Source organism: Monodelphis domestica, chromosome 6, assembly GCF_027887165.1.
Source record: "Monodelphis domestica isolate mMonDom1 chromosome 6, mMonDom1.pri, whole genome shotgun sequence".
In the NCBI taxonomy this organism is placed as follows: Eukaryota; Metazoa; Chordata; class Mammalia; order Didelphimorphia; family Didelphidae; genus Monodelphis; species Monodelphis domestica.
The window spans coordinates 143,872,261-143,898,833 of NC_077232.1; the positions used below are offsets into that span (position 1 = coordinate 143,872,261).

General features: G+C 37.4%; 1 protein-coding gene across 1 annotated transcript in view; it reads right to left on the minus strand.

The window, feature by feature from the left end:
• IGFBP7 (insulin like growth factor binding protein 7) overlaps nucleotides 1–8,326 on the minus strand; it is a 90,296-nt gene extending 81,970 nt beyond the window's left edge. Inside the window, exon 1 of the mRNA XM_001369803.5 lies at nucleotides 7,606–8,326. Coding sequence (XP_001369840.1) covers nucleotides 7,606–8,095 — 490 coding nt within the window. The 5' untranslated portion in view covers nucleotides 8,096–8,326. The remainder of the gene's footprint in view (nucleotides 1–7,605) is intronic.
• Between the last annotated feature and the right edge of the window lie 18,247 nt (nucleotides 8,327–26,573).

Below are 26,573 nucleotides of genomic sequence, written 5' to 3' on the forward strand. Positions count from 1 at the left end.
CTTTCCCAGTGCCTGGCACACAGTAGGCATGATATAAATGTTAGCTATCATTATTAGCTATTACTAATAAACAGTACAAATTATTACATTATTAATAATTATTCATTATTATTAACTATTAATAAGATAGTGATAATGACAGCACCATGTCTGGCCCTGGGGAAAATCTTTATCTAAATAAGGGAAATAGAATCAGAAAAGATAAAACATAATTTTGATAGGAAGAAATTACAAAGTTTTTTGCATGAATAAAATCAACATAGCTAGGATAAGAAGGAAAATTATAATTTGGGTGTAATAATTGCATTAGCTAATAAAAGTGTAATATCTAAGATAGGTAGGGAATTAACATGAACATAATCACAAGAGTCATTCCATAATGGATAAATAGTTTAAGGATAATAAAGAATTCTCAAAAGAATTTCCAACAATTAGGAACAATGATTGCTTCAAAACACTAAGAGTAAGAGAAGTACAAATTAAAATAATTGAGGTTTCACATCATACCCAGAAAATTAAGAAGAAAAGATAAAAAAGTCAATGTTGGATGTTGAACCAACTAAAGGAACATAATCACACTAATACATTATTGGTGGAGCTATGAATTGGTCCAGCCATTCTGGAAAGTAGTTTGCAGTAATTTTTAAAACAAGTGACTGAAATGCTTAGATCCTTTGACCCAAAGATCATCTGCTAGTTACATATCCTCAAAAGCAGGAGCAAAGGTTCAAAATAGACAAAAATATTTGTAAATTTTTTCATGGCAGAGAACAATTAGAAACCAAGTAGGCACCCATCAATTGGAAAATGACTAAACATGATGTTCCCTGAATGTAAAGAATTGTACTTTATGCAATGATGAATTTGAGGAATTCAGAGCAACACAAGAAGACACATGAAGTGATAAAGAGTGATGTGAGCAGAACCAGGACAACTGTATATACAATGACTTTAAAAACAGAAAGAGCAGTGAAAACACAACTGAGTATTACGTATGAAAGACTGGTCCCAAACTTCTGAGGAAACGTGCCTTCTTCTTTTCACTGGAGAAGTAGGCTACTATGGGTGTGGAATGTTGTATTTGCTATTGAATGTGGTTAATGTGTAGGTTGGGTTTTCTGAAAAAAATTTTTTGAAGTTCTTTAAGCAAAAGTTTTGCTGAGTGGAGAATGGGAAATAGATATATTCAGAACTGAATGTGCTCATATAAATAAAAGGCATCAATAAAACTTTTTTTTTAGGTTCTCAGCAAATTCCTGTTCACTTTAATCAGAATATCATAGAATTTTATAGCTTGAAGGGACTTCAAAAAGACTATAAACTCCCTCCTCTTTTTTTGTTTATTGTTTTCAGTCATGTCTGGCTCTTTGTGACCCCATTTGGGACTTTCTTAGCAAAGATACTAAAGTGGTTTGCCATTTCCTTCTCCAGCTCATTTTATAGATAAGGAAACTGAGGCAAACAGGGTTAAGTGACTTGCCCAGGTTAACAGCTGTTTGAACTCTGGTTTTCCTAACTCCAGGTCTGGTATGCTATCACTGTGCCATCTAGCTATTCTAACTGCCTTCTCTTGCTCCTAGCTACCTGTTAATTTTCTTTTTTTCCTTTAAAATGAAAAAAATTTTTAATATAAATTCGATTGAAATTTTTTTCCTCTAAATTTTCTAAAAGTAGATCTGCAGAAAGATTCCATCAAAGTCCAATAATCTTCATGGCAAAGAAATTTCCCCTAACTCTTGATCATGATTTCTTTTCCTAAATGTAGCTTAAGGTTATGTCCTCTAAGTTCTTTTTTCTAGAAGGATGAAGAACAGAGGATTAACATCCTCTAATAACTGTGTTAAAAATAAGATGAATTATTAAATTGTTCTGACCCTTTAAAAATATTGCCAACTCTTTTTATTACTATTTATTTTAATTTTTATATATAAAAGATAATATATGTAACATAATAATATACTTATGATTTGTTATAAATGTGTAAAAATTATAACAAATTGACTTTTCCAAGAGAAATAAATTCTCACATTAATTATGTACAAAATCTATGTCTCATTCTTTTCTTCCTCCTTTCCACTGCTCCCCTTTTTTTCAAGAAGTCAGGCAATATGATATAGGTTGTACATATATTATCATACAACACACATTTCCCTTTTCTTTATGCTATGAAAGAAGGCATAGATAGCTAACACTAGAGAAAAAATTCACGGAGGAAATAAAGTGGAGAATGGTATATTTCAATCTGCATCGAAACTCCATCTGTTCCTTCTAGGGCAGTTGAAAGCCTTTTTCATCATGAGACTCTGTAGGACTGTCCTGGACGATTGCCTTTTTGATAACAATTAAGTCATTCAAAGTTGATCATTGTACATTATTGTTGTTACTATGTACAGAATTCTCCAGGTTCTGCTCACTTCACTTTGTATCACTTCACATAAATCTTTCCAGGATTTTTTGTTGTGATCATCTTGTTCGTCATTTCTTATGCCCGGGAATATTCCATCATATGCTTATGTCAAAATTTATCTAGCCATTCCCCAACTGATAGGCATCCCTTCAGTTTCTAGTTCTTTGACACCACAAAAAGAGCTGCTATAAATATTTTAGAGCATAGAGTTTCTTCTGCTTTTTTCTTGACCACCTTGAAATAAGCCTAAAATATTGCCAACTCTTTTAAATTTGCTTTTGTGGATTAATGCCCTTAATTATCATGTTTTCTCTCTTCTGGATCATCTAGAAGATTTTCACATTTCTTTGAAAATGCAAAGATTTAAAATGGGACAAACCATTAATAAAGTTCCAACCCAATATTGTGTTTGTGCTACTAAAGGGAATAAAGGCATAGATAATCTAAAATTCATTTACATCCAATTTCAGAATCTAGCTAGAGACATATTTAAATCCATCTGGGATCATTTAGCCTCACAGTTGGCATTGAACTTGTCAGCAGAGCACCCTGATCCTTACTTGGACAAATAAGTTAACTGTTGTCAGTATAGGAGAACAATTACTTACTAGCTCTGGCATGTTTTGGATTGATGAACATATATGAAGGAACTTTTATGTGTAATTTCTAGGCACTCCTAAAATCCCAGGATTTATCAAAGAAATGGTTATATGCTAATTAAATATTGATAAAGGTAGAGGAGGTTTATTAAGTGAGTTAGTAACCCAGTAAGCCATAGTTAATTTTGGTGAAGATTACTTTCATTTCTGACCTGGAAGAAGATAGAAACAATTTTTTTCATTCTTTCATTCAACATTTATTAAGGTGTAAAGTAAGGGATCCATAATATTGATACAGCTCTTTTTCAGGAAAGAGGGGAGCTAGTTAGTGATCATTGGATCTTTACTGCCACTAGCATTTTCTAAAGGTGCTCAACTATCTGTCAGTAGGAAAATGTTAAGAGTTTTTTTTCAAAAAAATACCAAACATGCTGCATAAAAGCAGTTCGATCTGTAGGAGTAAAAGGAGACAATCTTGTCCACCAAGAACAGGATTTTTTTTTAAACCTTTACTTCTGTCTTAGATTCATAGGCAACTGAGGCTAAGTTACTTGCCTAAGATCACACAGCTAGGAAGTGTCTGAGGCCAGATTTGAACCAAGGTTTATTGTCTCCAGGTCTGCTATTTACTGAGCCACCTTAGAATAGGGATTCTTAATATATATATATATATATATATATATATATATATATATATATATATATATTGTGTTAAGGACTGCTTTGGTCTTCAGGTGAAGTTTAAGAATAATGTTTTAAAAGTCTCCAAACAATGTTTTTTAAATAATTGGAGGAAATGCTAAATTTCAGATTGAGGTTACTGAAAATAAAGATGTAATTTTTTTTCCCCATCCAAGTTTTTAGTCTCCTGAAATCTATCTAATGATCCATTAAAAACACTTGACCTACAAGTATGAAAGAAGGTAAAATTTCCTTAGGAGAGAAATTTAATCAGAGCCATAAATACCACAGGCAAATAGGGCTTTGTCTTGGGGTGCTGACATCCAGGGTGAGGGTTTCTAGGCTTGAAGGAAATCCTTGGCACTTCATCTCAAAGTGTTCCTCCAACTTAGACCATGGAGCAGTGTAATTACTCCAATAACTTCCCCCAGGTCACCTCAGCTGGGTATAGTTATCATTAGACTTCTCTACAGAAGTCTACACCCCTTTCCCCCCCTCTCTTGGCGGTGATCCATTTACTAGAGAGTCTTCTTCACTAGTTATCTTAACATCAAGAAAAATTTGTTAAGAGTACCAATAAGAGTCATAGAATCAAGGATAATGTACTTTGAGTCAGAAGACTTGGGTTCAAATTTTGATTTGAACACTTACTCCCTATGTCTCTGGCAAAAGTCAACTTATTTCTCCAGGTCTCCGTTTCCTCAGCTATAAAATGAGGGGACTATACATTTAGAACCTTTTTCTTTCCTTTGTTTTTTGGTATTGTCGGGTCAAAGATTATGCCTGTTTCTATAACTTTGGGCATAGTTCCAAATGCTTTCCAGAATGGTTGCACCAATTCACTATTCCACCCAAAGTGCATTAATGTTCTTGTTTTCTTGCCCTCCCTCTAAAATTTGCCATTTCCCCTTTTTGCCAACTTTTCTAATATAATGGGTGTGGAACTTCAGAGTTGCTTTAATTTGCACTTCTCTAATTATTTGTGACTTGGAGTATTTTTTCATAAGATTATTGATAGCCCGTATTTCTCTATTTTGAAAATTGACTCTTACTATCCTTTGGTCACATACTATCAGGTGATGGTGATGACTCATATTTTTATAAATTTAATCAGTCCCTTATATATATCTTGAAAAAAGACTTTTGTCAGAGAAATTTGTTGCAAGGGGGTTTTCTCCCCCCAGTTAACTGTTTCTCTTAGTTTTGTTTGTGCAAAACTTTAAAAATTTTATGTAAACTTCAATGAACCTTACTGCCTCATGTTTGGTCATGAACCCTTCCCAATCCATATTTCTGAAAAGCAATTTCTTCCTTCCTCTTCTACTTTACACATGTTTTTGAACATAACCAATATAGAATATTTTTTGTTTGATTATGCATTTTTTGTTTTAAGTAGGGGAATGGAGAGGAGAAATTGGAACAATTGAAAAAATAAATGAAAAAACAATGTGCAAGGATTGGATTGATTCTATATGAAGTTATGGTAGCTTGAAAAATCATCTACTCGACTGATCTCTCTCTCAATTGTGAACGTAACAAATCCAAACATTCAATAAACAAAGAATAATAGAATAGAATTATATATGAAACTGGATTTCTATCAAATACTGTTTTGAAAAATATATATTACATTTAATCTGATGATTTCAAAACTGTCATTCTTGCCTGGAAATACAATTAATGATATGGAAGAGAGAACAAGGCTTCAGGTTTTTACATGGCTTATTTCCTGTGTTCTGAAAAAAATCCCCTTTTATCTAGGCCTAGGAACTGAATAAAATAAACTTTGGTTGTTTTTGTGGCTTATAAATTATACATCAAGGTGATATGGGCAACCCAACCACAAGGGAATATAGTGTTTGAAAGGTCTAGGTTTTGTTAGAAGGCAATTTTATAAACTATTTACTCTCACATTTCCTATCCCAAATCACAAACAACTAAAAAAATATTGATGTAACACAATTTTTGAATGTATTTATAAGCTGTCCCTCCCAGGGACCTCTCCTCCCAACAGAACAAAAACAAGTAAAACCTACATTGTAAATATGCACAATCCACCAAAACACATTCTCATTAGGTATGCCTAAAAGTGTATTCCTTTCTTTGCATTTTAAGTTTATTACCTCTCTGGAAGGGAGAGGTGGACCTACAACTTTCTAAGTTACAGATGAAACCAAAATGCTAATCTAAATACAATTCTTCAATTGAAACAAAACAAAACAAAACCCTATCACTGAAACTCAAGCATTTGGGAGTAAAACACTGATCTTGGTATTTTCTGTTATAGCAAGGCAGTTTCTCTACCCCTGTCTTTAAGGAGTTTACACTTTAGATCGTTGTAGGTATGTGGAGAAGAGGCCATATGAGTCCAGTCTTCATCTCTTATAAAATCTGTTTCATTACTTAATAGTAATAATACAAGGGTTTGGAAAGATGAATCCTACACAGAAAAGAAAGTTGGAAAAAGGAGTCAACTTCTGTATTTCCTTCTCTAACTTATTTTAAAGAAGGGGAAACTGATCACCCAGCTGGTAAGTATCAGAGGCTGGATTTGAACTCGGGAAGATGAGTCTTTCTGTGCTGTCCACTGGGACACCTAGCGGGCCTGACGGATAGATGGGAGGATTCCTAAAGTCTCAACTCTCAAAAACTTCACTCTCTTGGCTGTGAATAAAGTGTGTGGAATATAAATTCCCCTTGGAACTTTTGCTTGTAGAAAAAGGCCACTTCAGTTAGTTTTATTACATCAGTTATTTTTACTGGAGTTCATTTTCTGCTTTCTTCTTTGGGAATATGGACTTTCTTTTCTACTTCTTTTTTTAATTGGTCACCCCTTGGACTTACATTTGTATTGACTTTGGATTTATCTGAGACAAACTAAGCAAACAAGATCGACTGTCAAAAAAAAAACCAAAAACATTTCAGAAAGTTTCCCCCTCTGATCAGTATGTCCTGCGGAGGAATCAAGCATGAAAGAAAACAGTAAAATAATCCCAAATCCCTAACAGCTTCTAATTAAAAAGCACACATCTCAAGCCAAAGACATCCCATAAGGGAGTTTGTTTTTTCCTTTGGCCCAAAGAGCACCCCACATAGACGACTTTTCATACACAGGGAACTTTGATCAGGTGAATTTGCTTCCAACCACTGACAATGGAGATAAAGGGTTTAACACAGTGCCTGGCAAATAGGAAACTATGTAAATGTGAGTTATTAATTATTATGGTTATTATTAAACAGAAACAACAAACTATGTCACCTCTATCTTTTAATCACCTGGGAGGTGAGAACTAGCAAAGTATGCCAAACACCTGTTGCCTCCCTCAAAGCCTCATCCCTGAACTCCGTGGTCAAATTCATCCTATTTCCTCTCTTTACCGCTCATCGCCTCACCCTCTCACCCCCAAAATGAAAGTAGAGAATATGACAAGGAGGTGGGAAGTTGGCTCCATCTCAAGATGGAGTTAAGAAGCTTGAGGCAGTTAGCGGTCAAGAGGCGAGGATAGGCGGGGGTGGTGATGCTTTTTTGGGGGGGGGGAGGCTGAGGGAGTGGTTTAGGAAGTCTTTCCAGAAATAAACAGTCCTCAGCATGTTTTCCCTCTCGTTTCTTTGGCTCCTAAGCCAAAATCCTAAATTACACTACCAAAAAAGGAGACTGATTACCTTAGTGTGCGCCTCATCCATCACCAGCTCCTGACCTACCACCTTTCCCTCGCAGGCAAGGGGCGGGGTGCGGAGAGGCTCCATAGGCTTCACTCCTCACCTGAGCTCAGTCAGTTACGCACACCTCAAACCTGGGGCGTCTAACTTAGAGCCTAACTCAGGGGGCGCGCTCTCTGCGCTACTGGAAGTCGGGGGACCGGGAGCAACACGCAAGGGTCGGGGGAGCAGAGGGAGAGGCGCATGTTCTTTTCCCACCTTGATCGCAGGTGCCTTTGCTGACCTGGGTGATAGTCTTCTCGCCCAGGCTCTCCGCGCGGAGGCTGGCAGCGCGCAGCTGGCAGCCGCTGGGGTAGGTTTTACCGTCGCTGCCGCACACCGGGTAGCGACTTTTGCACACGCACACACCGCTCACCACCGGTCCGCCAGCTGCTGCCCCGGCTTTGCCCTTCCGCCTCTTACGGCTCTTCACGCACTCCATGCCCGGCGCGCAGTGTCCCCTGCCAGCGCCGCTGCCCCCACAGGGCTCTCCCTCCCCGCGGGCACACGCTGGGCAGCAGCCGCAGGCGTCGCGGGTCTCTCCCAGGGGACAGCCCCGCGGGGGCAGGGGCGGGCAGGCGGCAGGCTCGCAGGGGCCGCAGGCGGCCGGTTCCCCGGCTTCAGAAGAGGAGGAAGAGGAGAGGGGCAGAAGCAGGAGCAGCAGCCCAGGGGCACAGAGCAGCAGGAGGCGCAGCAGAGGCGGTGGCATGGTGCAGTGCGGGAGCTGTGCGGCTGCTGCAGGCAAACCAAAGCCTAAAACCACTCTAGCGCGGGACAGTCGAGAGGGACCAGGTCCAATTTCTTAAACCGCAGCCCCTCCCCACCCTCTTTCCGCAGCTCTGAAACCACACCCCTGGGAGGAGGAGAGAAGCTTTCACTCCCGCCTCCTCCTAACGCTCTTTCCATCCACAGAGTGCACCGAGGGGCGGCCGCTTGACCCGCACTGGAATGCGGGAAGGAACTGCTGCCCTGCAGCTTGGGAAAGTCGAGGAGGCGGAGGCGTCTCTGGCCACTTGGGAAATTTCTGTGCACAGAGTATTTCACGCTCTTTTTTTCTCACTCCCCGCTTTTCCCAGGCCCCCCCCCCCCCAAAATGTATCTTTCCCTCCAGGTCAGTTCTCACCCCCTCTCCACCTTCTTTAAGGATAAAAACACAGCCAGTTGCTGCTCTATCATTACCTTCTTGCATCACCTTTATCACAGACTGTGTGTGTGTGTGTGCCCGTTTTAGATAAGTTTTAGACAAATTGTCTCATTTACTCTTCTGGACAATCCCATGAAGTATGATTGCCACTAGCCCCTTCCCCCTTTTATGGATAGCTGTTTAGAGTTTCCTTGTGCAACCGAACTAAATGATTCCAGTTTGTTTTCAGAAACTGTCAAGTTCTGCTAAGCGATGAACTTGATTAAGATTTAGAGTGAAGTTGGCTCAGACATCAATGGCGGAAGAGAAGCTGGCTCTCCCTAAAACACGTATTTCTCCATTTCTCCTTTCACCCTTCTTCCCGTTTTTAGTCCTCCTACCCCTTTTAAATCTTGAAACTCATGAACGATTTAAACTGTTAATTATATCTATATTTTGGAGAGTCCAGGAATGATACTGTATTGCTCCGTAGCTTTTGGCTGCACTTTCAATGGAAATTGGACAGAGGAGAACTGGAACCACCCAAATCGTCCTTTAGGATTCACAGCTGGCTTTCTTCTCTGTTGGCTCCTGATCCAGTTTGGTTTTCTGTGTCGAGCTGCAGGCTCTTTTATAAACTTTTCAAGACAAATCACTCCTAATTCGTTTCTTCTGCTTTTAGAAAAAGTATCACAGAAAAAAATAATCACAGCAATACATCTCAAAATGCTGAATTGTTTACATCATTTAAAAAAAAAGTATATGTTAACACCCAAAATATGGAATTACTCAAGCCACTCAGATAAATAAGTCTTTTTATTCTAATCGAAACTCCTAATAATTCTTTAAGCTGTCTTCTCACTCTTTTAGTAACAAACAGCATTGTTAAGTGGAAAGTGCTCTGGATCTGGAGTCCAGAGATTAAGATTCAGGTTGTGGAGCTAACATACTCACATCAATTGGACAAGTCCCTTCAGTTCTCCAAGTCTCAATTTTTTCATCTGTAAAGTAGGAATAATAATCATACTTTCATTGCCTTCATCACAGACACTTGTTTTGAGGAAAGCAGTTTGTAAACTTTAAGGTGCTGAATAAACATTTGTATCTTTTGTTTGGACCTGTAATTTCATGAATGTAAGGAATTCTCTCAATTGGTCACAGATAATTTTGCAATTTAATAATTTTAAAGAGTTGTCTGGGGTGATGAGGATTTAGCTCCCAGAAGTACCTGTTGGCAATTTGTTCATCTATCCTATAGGTTGATTCCTAACATTTCTTGGATGTGGGGATAGGAAGTAGAATAAATTTCAAGTCTTTCTTTTCCACCATCAGGCTTATTGTTGTCATGAAAGAATGGTGCCATCTGGTCCCTCCCACCTAGTAAGAGGAGGAGGGTCATAAATACAAACTGATTTTAAAAAATTAAATCTTATTTTCAAACCAAGATTTGCCTTTGGCTTAGTGATTGTTGCATTGTGAAGTATATAGCTCATGACTTCAAAGGAATTCTACCAATCTCTGAGTACATCCTTGTCTAGCTTACTTTGGGAATAGACCAATGATTACACTGGTATAAGGAACTCCCTGGGAAAGAAGCACCAGTGCCAATTAGCACTTCGTCTGAGACCATCCTCTTAGAGTGTTGCCTAGAACACTGGAATATGAAACGACTTGCCTCCTGTATATGCCAGAAGTGGGATTTGAGTGCAAATCTTCCTGACTTTGAAGTCAGATCTCTACCTAGTACACCTTACTGCATTTCCTGACTCACTTATGATAGATATATTTAACAGGCATCTGAGATCTGTTTATATTAAGGGGCCCATATTAAACTGCATTTTAAAGCTTTCATGATAACTTAAAACTGCCATAAGACTTCTAGGACAATTGTATAGTATATGGTTAATGTACAGGTAGTATATATAAATAAATATATTTATATTTATACATATACATAATTGGTTTTAGATACGTTCTCCCATTTATTCTTCAGGAAAACTCTATGAAGCATTGTTGCCACATCCTTTTGTAGATGATTGTTTAAAGTTTCTTTTGCAACTGAATTAAAGGATCCCAGTTTGTTTTTAGAAACTGTCATGTTCTGCAGAGTGATGGAGTTGACTAGGTTTTGAGGGGGGGGGCTGACTCAGATGTAACCTCTGGCCTGTGCTACTTCTATCATCTCACCTGAAAGCCATACTAAGCATGAATAATAAGCCTTTGAAATAGCCCGGTCAGAGGATTTGTGTACTCTTGGCAAGATCTGAAAACTGTGTACTCTCACCTCTCCTTATTTAAAAGTTGTGTCTCCCTTGTACATTACTCTGGTTTAGTATAAAGAGCACTTTCTAGAGTAGGAGTCAGAAAACCTGGGTTTGAATCCTGCCTCCAGTGTTTACTATTAGCTTTTTCCACTTTGCCTCTTAGTTTAATTATCTATAAAATGGTAGTAATAAAACTTGAACTATCTACCTATGAGGAAAGCACTGATCAGGGAAAAAAAGGAAAAGAACGATGTCCTAAAATATTTATAGCAGCTCTCTGTAGTGGCAAAGAACTGGAAATAATGGGGAATGGCTAAACAAGCTGTGGTATATGATTGTGATAGAATACTACCATAGAGTAAGAAATAACGAACAGGCTAATTAAAAAAACATGGAAAAACCTACATGATGAAGAGCAAAACAAGCAGAACCAAACATTATATACAGCAACAGAAATATTGTTTGAAGATTAACTGTAAAGGTTCACCTCCAGAGAATTGATCAAAAGAGACATACAAGATATTATTTTATATGTACGTATATCTTTTTTATTGAATGATGACTTCTCAAGTTTGGGGGGTGGGGAGAAGGAGGGAGGTACTAGGAACTTTAATGTAACAAACAAATAAATACTAATAAATAATATTAAATAACTGAGAAATCAAATCATTATTATTCACCAGAGATTTTAAAGCTTCACTATAACATATGTGCCATATGTACATCCATAGTCCTAGAAGTTATGAATCTCTTTAAGCAGGTCAAGGTAATGATTAGATTAACTTTTTAATTTTTTTTTTGGCTACTACATCATCCTGCTAATTCATTAAGGTTATAATCCATGAAAACCCAGAGTTATTTTTCAGAACAACTGCTTTCTAACTAGGCTTGAACTTGGTATGCATTTGCAAGGAGGTTGTGCCTGTGGATGGTTCCATGATGCCAACTTCTTTAGTGCTTCCTGCATCTCCTATGAATTAGTTTTCTTTTTCATTAGTTATTTCTGTCCCTGTTGTCACAGACCTATTCCTCACAGTGGAGCATTCCTCATGAACTAGGTCATGCTATGCTCACTTTTCCCAAGCTCCACATTTTTTGAGTGCCTCATTTTGAGTCACTTCTGCTCTCTCCCAACATACAGGCACCCAAGAACTCAATACAAAAGATCTCTGAGCCAAGCAAAGTCTTCAAACTTACTCAATCACCATTTTAGCTCTCTATTCACACTCCATTCCCCACCCCAAAGTCAGGTCACAGAGTTAACAGAGGCTACTTCTGATCTCTTTTATCAAGCCAACTCTATGATAAGCTCTGGGAGGGCAGAAACTGGATCTTAGTAGCATGTTGGGACAGGGATTGAGGAAGACAAAGAGCAATAGCAGGTGTTAGCTTAATGTTTGTCAAATCAGATTGTTCAGTGAATTAATGGTCACAAAGAGCAACTCTAACACAAACTGTCAAAGGTCTGTTTACAAGTCTCCTAATATTTCTTTCCATCATTGATTTCTCTGAGGTCTATTCTAGTTTTCAGGGACTGTTTCTTGGATAAGGTTGACCACTTTCTCTTCTAAGCTACTTATTTACCTTCTAAAACTTTTCCTTGAGACCTTTTATTTCATTAAAAAAGACTTGCTTCATTTCTTTTGTTTCTTTCACTTATTATTATTATCATCATTTTACCAATTACATGTAATAACAAATTTCTACATCAGTTTTCTGAAGTTATATGATCCAAATTGTCTCCCTCCCTTCTCTCCTTCTACCCTGGCGATTGTTTGCCAATTTAATATGGGTTATACATGTATTATCATGCAAGGCACATTTCCATATTGATCAGTTTTGTAAGTGAATAATGTTACAAAACCAAAATGTCTTGCTTCATTTCTTCTGGGTATTTATGTAGTAGTCCTTGTGGAAAATCCATTTCCCCATTTGAGTCTCTGATTGTGGTTGTTCTAGAATTATTTGGTCTTTCTTTTGGGGGATCCAGATATTTGTAATAACTTTTAAAATATGGGCTAGTGCCTTTTCTGGGGGGGTTAGTGCCTTTTTTGGGGGGGTTGTTTAATTTGCTCTTCTATCCAGCCTCCCTTCCTGAACTTTGGCTTTTTGCAGAGGCTAAGTTCTGTTTCTTGCTGTGCTTTTTGCATAGGGTGTTCTGGGCCCTGCTTAGTTTTGCTCTGAATCACCTGGGTTCTTGGGTTGACTTCCTTCTCTGGTGTTAGGCTCCCCTGGATATCTGAAATTTAGAGAACTGGATCTTCAAGGCCTTGTCTGGAGTCTCAGGACAGTGGGAGGAATCTCTGAGCCACTGGAACCAGGGGCTAGCTGGGCCTTGTGCTACCTCAACAGTCTTGCTGTGTATAAGTGGAAATTTTCTACCTTTGAACTATGTTTCCCAGAATTCCTTTTGTATTTCCCAGCATCCTTTTCCTTTTGTTTATGTGTGTCTTTACATGATTTGTATATAACTTTCTGGGACTCCTCCCTCTTGCTTTTCTTTCTGGAGACCACGGTTGAGTTAGGCAGGTTTTACTCTAGTTTTTTTTATTTCAAGTTGTTATTAATAAATCTTATAAATATAATACTTGAGTTATTGTATATTAATTTTAATTCTCACAGCTGCAAACTTTCCACTTTGGGGCTTTTTGACTGCTAGGAGGCATAACATTCCATCCTGGGTTGTTCAGGGAGGCTACTACCCTGTGCTGGCACTGGCTTTGTGGGCTTCTGATTAATCCTCTCTTTGCCTGGTTTGGGGCTGGCAAAAGTAACTTAATGTAGTTTTTCACTGGATTTCTTGATTGCTATTTGGTCTGGTACAAACCTCAGGATTTTGCTGGAGTAGGTCTGCAGGAGCCTGGCAGTTGGCTTCCTATTCAGGCTGGAAGTCTTGGCTGGAAGTCCAGTTTACAAATGCAAAGTACCAATGGTCTGTGCAATAGGGATGCATGAAAGGAATGCACAAAAATAAAAGACAAAGATTTGTAGATGTTGACTTGCTTTAAAAAATACATGAATGAAAATTTGACATTTATAAACTAGGTAAATCAATAGGCAAGTATTCATACCATGTTTTTTTTCCCTTCAAAAATTATATTTCTTTAAAAAACAATTCTGAAGAGGTTTAATTTAAAGATAAATCTATAGACCAGTGAAACATATTGTGGCCTCTGGAACTTAAATTTAGAATATTTGGAGCCACTAAAGATGAAGTTGGGTTATTTTCAATTGAACTAATTGAAATCATCAGAAAATGATTTGATTCACCAAAATTCAATTTGCATCCTTAGCTTCTTTTCAGGAAACACTTACTGTGTAAAATGAAGTATACCCACATTAATAGATCATCTGGGGGCAATGCTTTGAAATAAAGGGTCCTTCGTGTTATTTCACATTTGTTTTATTTTTTTTTCTTACATGCAGAATACCAGATAGAAAGGATTAAAGGATCAGAGGATCCCATAGTTGGAAGGAAACTTCCATTATGCTTCTAAGTTCATGGCCACTGAATTTAGTCTTTAATAGACAAGTGGACATTTGGCCTTTACTTGAAAAACCCCAGTGAGGGAGAAGTTGGAACCTATTTCCCATGGCAACCCATTCCATTTTGGGATACCTGTAATTGTTTAAAGTTTCTCCTTATATAATCTGAATCTGGCTCTTAGTAATTTCTACCTATTGCTGCCACCAGAAACCAGGGTACCTAGTCCTATCATGCATGGAACTTCCAATCTGGAACCTCATGGCTCTGATTGGTGGTGGTCTTCGATGCCCACTATATATAGAACCAGTTCAAACCATGACTTCATTTTATTTTCTAGCCAGCCATCTTCTTGCCAGTTACTTTGTCACTGTGAATCACATTTCCTAATCTGGCTATTTCCTAATTTCAGCTACTTCTCTCTCTCTCTCTCTCTCTCTCTCTCTCTCTCTCTCTCTCTCTCTCTCTCTCTCTCTCTCTCTCTCTCTCTCTCTCTCCCTTCTCCTCTCCTCTCCTCTCCTCTATCTTCTGTTTTCTGTCTCTCTATTATTCAGTCATTTCAATAACATCTGACTTATAATTTTTTTTTTTAGGTTTTAAAGATACTGGAGTAGTTTGCCTTTTCCTTCTCTAGCTTATTTTTACAGATGAAGAAACTAAGGCAAACAGGGTCAAATGACTTGCCTCAGGTCACACAGCTAGTAAGTGTTGTGAAGATTGGATTTAGCTATCTCCTGATTGTAACAATGAAGATATTTAGTCTAACAAAATCAGGAATGTCTTGGGAACTTTACATTACTCTACCCTACTTTGTCTAACAAAACCAGGAATGTCTATAACCATACTTAAGGATTAAGTATTTTGGAGGATGGCCTTTGATAGAGAAAAAATGACAAATCAGAAACACCTGACAGACCCCTGGGCTGTCCTAAGTCAAGCTTAAGCTACCATTGGTACAGATGAGACGCAGGAAAATGATATAAAATCATCTATATGTTTAGCGTCACTTCCTCTCATCGCTCTCTTTCCTGGGAGAGGTGGCTCTGGCTGGTGACTTTCTGTGAGCAGGCTGAGTTCAGTTCAATCCTGGAATTCAAGCCTGGAGGAGCTCCCTCAGACAGCTTCCTTGAGACCGTCATGTGGTGAGTTATAAGACTGACTCCCTTTCTCTTGGCTCTCAGGGGAGACCCCCTTGACCAAGGCCTTGAACTCCTGCCTGGCTCAGCCTGAGCTGGAGCAGTTTAAATTAACTCTTTTTCTCTCTCTTTCTTAATTTCTTTCCTCTATATTAATTAAATTCACCATAAACTTCCAGCTGACTTGGGTATTTTATTATGGGATTTCCTTGGCGGCCAAATTATTTTAGATTTTAAGTCACAATGCTAAAATTATCCTTTACAGTGTCCAAGGTCAAATTTGAACTCTGATTTTTCTGACTTCAGGCTCAGGCAAAAAAAAAAAAAGAATATTGTTGTTTCCTGTTGCCCAGAAATTGTTACCTGGCTGCCCCATCATATAAGCTTATGATTAATAATATATATTTTTTTCATGTTCCTTCTTTTATTTGTCAAATAAAAGGCATTACATTTAAAATACAAAAAAAATGTACCTGAAAAATGTTCCTAGTACAGACTAAAAATCATGGTATAATATTTCACAAGCCTAATCGACAAACTAAACATGGGGCATCCAAACTTATATCCCCTTATAAGAAGTTCTGGCTTCAAGTTAAAAAAAATACAGATATTTTTGTTTTTTGGTAAGAAATCACACATTCTCAGTAACTGAGTTTTCTTGGACCCCAAAGTACAATTTTTGTAATAATATTGGTTTGTATCTATGTTTTAGTAGGATTATTTAAGACAGAATTAGTAGTATAAAATACCTACTATCAGAATCATAAGCTAGGAAGGATTGTAAAGTTAATTTAGTGTTCCCTGACTGTCTGGGCTCAGGCAGTCCTTAACCTAAACCATCATGGACATATAGTATGAGAATACTTACGATATTTATTTTTAATGAGCTTCAAGGAAGACCATTTCACCAATCTCCCTTGGTAATCTTTTTTCCCATAATTTTTCATAACATTGGGAGCCAGGAAGATTCCAGAAGGTCATTAAATAATAGCACATTTCCAATTATAAAATGTTACAAAGGAAATAGAGGTTTTTGGCCTAATCTCTAGTGTACAGACCTGTTAATAAAGCTAGATAAACTGTACCATTTCTTGACTTCCAAGTTTAAATTTGTAATATTACTTTGCATTTACATAGTCTATAGATCATAGCTACATAATAAATTAGAGAGCATTTTTTTGTGATGAGTAGGAAAATCTGTCTGAGTTATTTCTTAATTAGGTTTCATTCTTCTTTTGTTGTGGGGAAAATGATATGATCATTTGGTGGTAAATGATGCAATGCAGTATATTAATCTTATATGCTCCCATTTCCATAATTCACCTTTGCAAAGTGGAAATTTTTAAAAAAGGTTCTCCTTGTTATAATAATATACTTGATGCAATGTCACACTGAAGGGGAATGAAATGTTTTCAGGGAATGAATGATCCAATCATCAACTCAACTTTGAGTAAAGTTTTATGCTACAGAAAAGAGGTAACTTATAAAATGATAACTGGGAACAATCCTAAGGCTTGGAGGTGGGAACCATTTACTTTTTGTTAAGAGTCCATTGTATTCCCATTCTGCTCACTGAAGAATCAGCTAGAAGGCTAGGGTCTGATTGCTGCAGAGAGCCTTTCATTCCTGACAATGAATTTTTTGAACTGATAAACAAATGACCTGGAGATCACTTCACCCACATTTGAAGTCTGGCTACCTGTGGTGGTAAAAAATGACAACCCTTTCATGAAGCAAATGTTGAATTCCAGGATTTTCATCTTTTTTTTTCTCTCTCATACTCCAAATCCCAATTGCCCATTGCCCAAGATACCTCTCTCAGTATTGCTTTCTCAAAGCATCAATACTTCATAAGACATCTTTTCTTCTAAAAAGGGAGATCTGAAGAGCCAGGACACAAAAAAATGAATCCTAATGTTTCCTGATGCCAAGAAAGCACTTAGTGTTTTTTATTTTTATCCTTTCTATTTCTTTTGAAGGGATTTTTCTTTGTTTTTTTCTCCCCTTACATTAATCAGGAATTAAGCATCTTTAACTTTATTCAAAGCATATTAGTGCATTCATATTGTGCCCAAATAAATACTCTTTATATTGCAATTTCAATAAAAATAGTTAGGAAAATCAGCCATCCAATTTGGCTAGTATGGCTTATTGTGTTTTTCCAATATACTGTAGACCATTCAAATAATGATCCTGAAAGCTTCAAATGTATTAGCTGGACTGCCCCAGTTTCAGGCAGCAATACTAAGTACTGGCATGTATGTTAAGTTTGAAAAATACTGTATATAAATTATCCCATTTGAGCATCACAAAGACCCTGTAAAATAGGGGCTATAGATATTATACCCATATATATAAAGTAACTTCTATTTCAAAAAGGGGGAGAATGAAGCTATTCTGGAGAAGTGACACCTCCATGGCTGTGATGGGAAGACAACAGATGTCAACATGGAACATTTTAGCTGTGCTACCTCCATTGCCCTCAGTCTGGCAGGCAGCACACAGATGCATTCTTTAATCAATGGCCCCAAGCCTTCCATGGCTCAAATGTAGAGTTTTTAGACAAAGAACTGAATTTGTCCTAATAGGGGATTGCCCTGTCACCAATAAGGAAGATTGTGGAGTAATCTGGAAATTTGAAATGAGGGTATTTGCTGAATTGCCTGGTGCCATAGATTCATTACATGAAAGAGTCAAATTTTCAGAAATATTGCCCTCTTGGGATATGAATCCTTTAATATAGACCAATTTTTAATGCTCTAGACAATTCTCTGTGACTACATTTCAGAGAAGGTCCTGACCTGTGTACAGTGAGAGAGTTTCTGCACTGGGAGGTGCCAATGAAACAAAAACAACAATAGCTGGCATTTATTTAGTGTTTTAAGTTTTGTCAGAGGTTTTACATGGGTGATTTCATTTGTGCCTTACAACAATCATGGGGGTGTAGATACTTTGTTGTAGTTGTTGAGTCACTACACTTGTATCCAACTCTTTATGGCCCCATTTGGGGTTTTCTTGGCAAAGAAGCTGGAGTGATTTTGCCATTTCCTTCTCCAGCTCATTTTACAGATGAAGAAATGGAGGCAAATAGGGTTAAGTGACTTGCCCAGGATCTCACAGCTAGTAGGTGTCTGAAGCCAGGTTTGTCCTCTGGAAGGTGAGCCTTCCTGATTCCCAACCCTGTACTCTATCTATCCATGGAGCCACTTAGCTGCCCTGGGAAGAGGAATGATATAGAATAAACCTGGAAAGATAGGATAGTGCCACATTGAAAAGGACTTTAAAAAGCAGTCTGTATTTTCTTATAGAGATAATAAGGAACCATTGGAGTTTATTAAATAGTAGAATGACAGTCATTTCGGTGCTGGCTGGATTGGAATGGAGTGATCCTTAAGGCTGGGAGACCAATTAGGAGGCTATAACAACAGACTATGAGAGGTGATGAGCACCTGAGTTAATATTAACTGTCTTTCTCCCCTTCAAGATTGTAAGCTGCTGTGGGGTTGGATTCATGTTTTATTCCTCTGTATCTTTGGCAGAACCTAACACGGCGCCTTTCCTAGAGCAGGTGTTCAGTAAATATTCATAGAATGAATGAATGAATTCACAGAAGATAGATCCATGATGGGCTAAGGGAAACTTGAACTAGCCACTGAAAATGCCACCAAGGACTATGATGGCATAGGGGCAGCTTTGTCTTTAGAGAAGGCAGCAGCATGCCCTGCCTGTTGCTAAAGTGGTATGGAGGCTTGGTAAGTCTTTTTCTGGAAGTGTGTGATGATGTGTAAGCAGAAGCCCTTAGGGCATGCAGAGGTCCATTAACCATTGGGTGGAAGGAATGGGATAGTTACAAATTGGATGTCAATTTTGTTGCTGAGCTAGAACTGGGAATGCATACAAAAAAACCTCCTTTGGGGGCATTTAGACCTTTTTTCTTTCCCTGGTGTCCAAATTGTTGTAATTTCCCCTTAGAAACTGCAATACTGTATGTATCTTTAGTTAAAAAATCTTTAGAGTTATAAGTTGAGTTATGTTTACAGTGATCCTTTGGGGAAACTGGTCTCCCAATGGATCCCAGGGGGAATGTATGCTGTAAAAAAATTGGACCTTGGGGACTACATCCCCCAGCATTCTCTACTCTCCCTAGGGTTCCCTTTTCTTATGTCCTGCTGTGGGTTTGTCATAAATGGGAGGATCCCATGCCAGGAGGGGACTTGGTCTTTGCTGGGACTCCAGTTGGCAGGCTGCTGGGGCTTTGGCTTTTGTCTCTGCTAGTACCCCTTTCTTCCCTTACCTCTTTCTCCCTTACAATATTAGCAAAGAGGATGAGCTGCTGTGGGCATCTTGGTAGAGATCTTCCGGTCATCATTCACAGGAAGCCATACTCACATGGTTCTGCTATTGCTTCTGACTAGGCACCTATATTTTCCTGTCTTAGATATAGGAGTATTAGAGATGGAAATGATTAGAATTTCTGAGCTTCAAAAGATCAGGAGAATCATCAGAGTTCTGGGAGCTTGAGTCTATGCCAGAGTTTCCATCCAGGCAAGCCTGGATCATGTGACACACAGACCAGCTGCTGATAGACCCCATGGTGGTCAAGATACTGGATCCCACAAAAGGAACTTCTCTGTTGCATGTAAGTTGTGATTGTTTAGGTGTATCTAACTATCCATGACCCCATTGGGGCTTTTCTTGGCAAAGATGCTGGAGCAATTTGCCATTTCCTTCTCCATTTTACAGATGAGTAAACAAAGGCAAATAAGGTCAAATGACTTATCCAGGGTTGTCTGAGGCTAGATTTGAGTTCCCCCTGACTAGGCACAGTGCTTTATCCACTGTGCTGCCATCTGTTGAATATGTCACTTTATTTATTTGTCAAATATGTCACTGGAATATTTGGAAGTATTTATTTATTGTCATCGTTACATGTTACATTTGGGGGAGGTGGGTGCTTTGTAGCAAACACTTTAAGTCAGAGTTCACTATCTAAAGAAACCAAGGTGGGATGGGGAAGCATGCATCTGGTTCTAGCACATGTATTTGTAATTTATGTTCTTGCTAGATTTTCGCAGTAAATATCCCTTAGTAAAAGCAAATTTAGATTAATTAAGTGACTTGGGGGGCACTAATTGGTAGGTCAACCACTGATAGAAGGGAGATATTAACTATAACTGGCCATTGATATTAAGGAAAACACATTAGAGTTGGGGCTTAAGATGTGGGCATTAAAGGAAAGTCCTAATTGCTCCTTTGGGGTACCCCTAGATATGGTCTTGTTCTAGACCCTTGATTTGTTGGTTTGAATGGGAGTTGGATTAAGGATCTCCAGTTTCAAAGGCAACAGAAAAAGCTTTTTTTACTTTTGTAAGATGACCCTTATTCCACTGTCAGAGATGGAATATGGGACTAATTTCTACATGGGTCTGAACTAGTGTGACAATTTTTATATTAATTCCTTATATGTGTAACTATGGCTGCCTGTCTGTCTGCCTCATTGTGTCATTCTAGAACATCTTGCCCTATAAATCTGTAACTGAATTCCAGGAAGGCCAATAATAGTACCCAGAGTGTAGATAATCCTCTCATTGTTTGTGTTTGTCTTCAGTTTTATTTGTAGGACTTTTTGAAAACTGTATTTATTTTATTTTGTGGTAAGATGGGAAGCGTGGTATTAGGGAAACAGCTGTGTTCAGATCCTACCCCTGCCACCTTTGGTCAAGTCACTCCAACTCTTGATTTTTTTGTTGTTGTTGTTGCAAAATGAAAAAGATAGACTAGAAGGTCTCTAAGGTCTCAGCCAGCTCTAAACCTATGAATATATGAATTGTAAAGAGCTAAGATTTGTGAAGCTCATACACATTTATAGACTCTAAAGAAATAAATATTTGAGTGCCATGAAGACATATTTATTAATGCCCAGCATTAATGTGTTTTTGCAAACAAGTGTGTTTATTTGCAAATGCCATCTTCAAGGTCAGAAAATTATTTCTTTAATCTGCCTATCTCTCCTCCCTGAAACTGAGGTGTATTTGAGACTCCTGGGCATCTCTTTTCCAAAACCAAGATTTGAACTGGCAAGCAAAGCTTATACAACTAGAGTATAACCTCAGAATCGTTGCAGGCTGCTGTGAGATTCACTTTCCTACCTTGTAACTTCCTTCCTCACCCCCTCATGCCCCTAAATATTTCCTGAGAATCTGTCACCATTCCTCCTCACAAGCCTCCTACTCCAACTCCAAAAAGGAAACTTTCCAAATCTAGGCTGAGGATCACCCTGGAGCTGAATAACCTCCTTTTCCATCCACCCCCTCTGCCTTAAGAAATGAAAACAAAGAATCTTTCTAGAACAGTTCACAAAAGTAATTATTAGCATCTCCTACCACTTCTCTGCACCCAAGTTTCCTAAATAAAGAGACAAATGTTAACTACCAAGAAACCTGTTTGAAAAAATCTTAAAAATCTTTCAATAACTTTTATAAATGCAGAGGAATGACCCCTCCTTTCTCTGTAAGAAATTCCATTTTAGCACAGACGCTATTAAACAGCTGACTGGAAGAAAATGGAAACTGGATCTTGGTAGGCCTCTTTTGCCTGTTTTTAAACAGTGTGGAGATAGTGTGTATTATGCATTTGAGCAGAACTGACATGTCCTTAGACCAGAGATTCTTAATCTGAGGTTCTCAGACTTCCAACAGGATTATGGAGAGATTTCAGGGATTTCTATGAACTTGAAAACTTGGAAAAAAAATGACATTTTTCCTCCAACATAATTGGTTTTCATTGTAAACTTGTGTATCTTATTTTATGACTTTAAGAACATTATTCTGAAAGGGGATCCATGGATTTCACTGCATTGCCACTAGAGTCCATGACATGCAAAAATAAAGCTCTCTTCTAAATAGATGGATAATGCTTTAAAAATGGAGACTAACATATTTCTTTATAAAGAAGCATCGAGGTCAAATAACAACCATTTGATATGCTGATTTGGAAATAGCCAGCATTTCTAGTTTTAACAATTTAATAATTCAATGCAAACCAATTATGATGTTACTTATTAAGTGCCTAGTAAGTAGAGGAGTAATGTCAAAACCGTTGTATTCTCTCCACTCCTACCCAGTGGACTGCAATCTCCTTGAAGAAGACTGGTTTTTATTTTATCTTGGGATTCCTTGTGCCTGACACAATATTTTCCTTTTTAGAAGGCATTCAATAAATGTCTGATGAGTTGAAATGAAAGGATAGTAGAGCCAGACTGTGAATGGCTTTTTTTTAAAAAGTTTAAAGCTGAGGGGTTTGTATTTTATCTGAGAGACAATAATGAGCTACTAAAATTGAGGATTTGTTGTTGTTGTTGTTGAAAATCTTTTGAAGGTAGCAATTCTACACTGAGCCTCTACATAGTTGCCAAAATCATGTTGGGAGTAAAGATTTAGGATGGCAGGAGCCTTAGAGGCTGTAGAACCCAACTTTCTTATTTTACAGATGATGAAATAGCAGTTAAGAGACTTATCTGGGGACAAGATTTGAACTCATTCCTGACAGCAAGCCCAGATCTCTAACCACCAGATTGTCATTCTACTGCTCAAAAAACTGGATTGGCTCACTATTGCTTACAGAATAAAGGCAAACTTTTTCATCTTGGCATTTTAAGCACTTTAAATTTTTCCAGCCTGATTTTCTAGACTTATTGGATACTATTCCCCATTACTCACTTGAAATTCCAGACACTCTGGTCTTCATGTTATTCCCAAATTTGAAATTCCATTTTCTTCTTCCAGGTCTTTGAATGGGCTACCTACCTCCTTCCTCATTCTTTTAATATATTCCTTTCTTATCTTACCAAAAGGCTCAAATCACGTGCTGCTTCCTGAAAGCCTTTGCAGACTCCCTAGTTGCAATTATTATCTCCCTCTACTTAGAAAAAGTAAAATAGAAGAGCTTACAGAGTGGCCTCGGGTAAGCATACCAGGGGGGAACCCTTAGCAGTAGGGAACCACTCCTTGTAACATCAAGGGGAGCTGGCCGCTAAGGAGTGGAATCCAGGGGAACCCACCAAATGTAGCATTCAGGGGGAACCTTGGTACAGGATCCCTCCACCCCAGAAGTAGAGCTGAACTTCAACATATCAGCAAGATCATGAAAAATCCTCCCAAAATAAACAAAAGAAAAAGAAAAGGCCTGACCCTGTAATACTATTTTGGCAAAAAAGAAAGACCAAAATGCAAGCTCAGAAGAGGACAACAATGCCAAAATTGAAATGTGTGAACCCTCAAAGGCAATTGTCAAAGGATGTCAGGCCCAAAATTAACTCTTGGAAAAGCTCCAAAAGAGGATCACAAAATAAATCATAAGAAACCTGGTAGAAAAATGAGAAAAGTAAATGGTAAAAAAGTCAACAGCTTTGAGGAAAAACTCATTGAAGGAACTGTTAAACAGAAGGTATCACACTATATAAAAAAACCCCACAGGTTTATTAGCTAAAGGGACAAGGGAATGGAAAGGGATCAGGATACAACTCACTCTATTACCCTACCCAGATATTAACTAACACACTAAGTTTTCTAATCTAAACTTAACCTAACTAATAAAAGGAGAAATTAAATTGAAGAGAGATTTTGTAAGAGAAAGACACCAGGGCCCAAAGGGAATCTCACAACAAGAGTCCTCCTTTGCTTCAGAGAGAGATGTCAGCAGCTCCAGTAGAAATCCACTTTCTCTGTGTAGTATAATCAGCAGGAAGCAGGCAGGAATCTCAAGACAGTCACAGAGAGGGAACTAAATGGCTTTTCCTAGGTCCACCCAAGGAATACCAAACAGCTATCCTCTGAGTATCTTGAGAGCAAGCAGGACCCAGCTTCTTTCTCCTATGGAGTCCAGCAACCAACTACTAACTAATTTTTCAGTAACTCCCTCTCTCTGTTCAGTCCCAGGTCCTGAGAGTTCCAAGTGGAATGTTGGCCTTGCAGCTTCTTGCATTTTCGCAAACCTCTTACTACAGTCCCCCCTTTGCACAAAGCCGAAATTGTGTTGAAAACACTATTTTGGCATTTGTGCACTTAATATATACTTACATATTCCTTAAACTAAAATATCTGCCCCAAATTACAAACAATCTCAACCTACACTGAACTATCTTTTCCTATCTAATAGGGACTTAATGAAGGAAAGGAAAAAGGGGAAGTATACAATGAACAATTACAAAGTTCAAAATATAGATCACACATATTCAAAATAACAAGTAAAATAATATAAAAATCAAAAGATAAACTTTCATGCAAAATATTAAAATCATAAAATACTACTCTTATCAACTAATACAGAAAATTCTACTACTATTACACTGCATAAACAGGAAACTTAGAGAAAAATTTTTGCAAAATACAATGAACACAATATTGCATAAGTTTTACATTAAAACTAAATCAAACCATGAAACTCACTTATGCAAAATACATGTAACAATAGATAAAAATAAGCATAAGTGGTCTATTTACATAAAATTTTACACACATAGACATATAATACACACATATTCTATATATACATATATATTTACACACATGTTACATATATACATATACTATAATACAATTAATTTTACAATCCTAATATACATGCTATTTATACATTTATTTATATATTTATAATTTTGTGTGATATGTGATGTTATATGTCATATGTACTATGTAATGTATATTGTTATGTATGTTGTAATGTATTTTGTAATACAGCTCAGTATTTTACCTTATCTTATCAATATTAAATTCTATTCCTATCTAATTAAAGCTCTATCTTCATAAATCTCCTATCTACCTATATTCTTATACTAAACTAAGTAGCTAACTATTTTTGTTAGTAACTAATTATAATATTGTTAGTATCTAGCTATACATTGTTTCACTCATTCAACTAGTGATTCAATGTAACCTAACCATGTTTATGTTTTTGTGTATATGTGTTTGTTATGTTGTTATTTATGCTATGTTATGTTGTTTTGTTAGTGTTATGTCAGTGTTACTGTTGTGTTAGTGTTGTTACTGTTTCATGCAATATACTTACCAAAACTTCAGATTTTCCCTTCTCTTCTCATCTCATCTTGTTTGAAGAATTCTTCCTCTCCAAATCCATGGTAGTAAAATGTATTTATGAATGCTTATGTGAATATATGTTATGTTGTTCTATATTATATTACCAAATTCCTTAAATCCATTAGTCCATTAATCACTTGATCCTCTTCATTGAAAATTCCCTTCAACATCTTTATTTGCTTAATATTTATAAGTTTTTCAGTCTTTTTACAATGTCTATCAATTTTCTGAATCCTCCTCTTCATCTGCAATGTCCTCTTCCAAACAAATGTCCTCTTCCACTGGAATGGTCCTCTCCTTACTGATATTTTTGACTGCAGACTCTATTTGACTGATGAGTCTCAGCTATCCACAATCTCTTCTTCTTCATTTTCTTCTTCAATAATTTGTACACTTTCATTATTAATTCCATGAGTTAATTTAATATGTGAACAATGATACCATGAATCTCTTCCTAATACTTTCACTGAAGAAGATGAAACTAATACAATTGTATAAGGACCTACCCAACTTTTTTGAATTGATGATGTTTTTGTGAAATTTTTCACATATACCATATCACCTAGTTGAAAATTATGAAGAGAATAATCTAATGAACCAGATTGGATCAATACTCCCATATCATGCAATTCTCTAAACATTGTGTAATGCACTTAAATATGAAGCAAGTTAACAATCTCCTCCTAAGAGAGATGTATAAACTGTCTTACAGGTTTTTGCCTGCAATGGAGCATGTCCAAAGAGCATTTCATAGGATGATAGATGTAAATCTGCTCTTGAGCTTGTATGTAGGTAAAACAAAGCTGTGGGAAGAATATCTGGCCATTTTAGATGAGTTTCAGCACACATTTTCCCCACCATAGTCTTGTGTTCCCTATTCACCTGTTCCACTTGACCTGAATTTTGTGGGTGATAAGGAACAAGATATTTAGGTGTTATTCTTAGATTCTCATGGACTCTTTTCAGGATATATTGTGTAAAATGAGACCCTTTATCAGAAATTATGGTAAGTGGTACACCAAACCTAGGAACAATTTCCTTAAGCAACACTTTCACCAACAAAGTTAGCTGTATTAATATTAGATG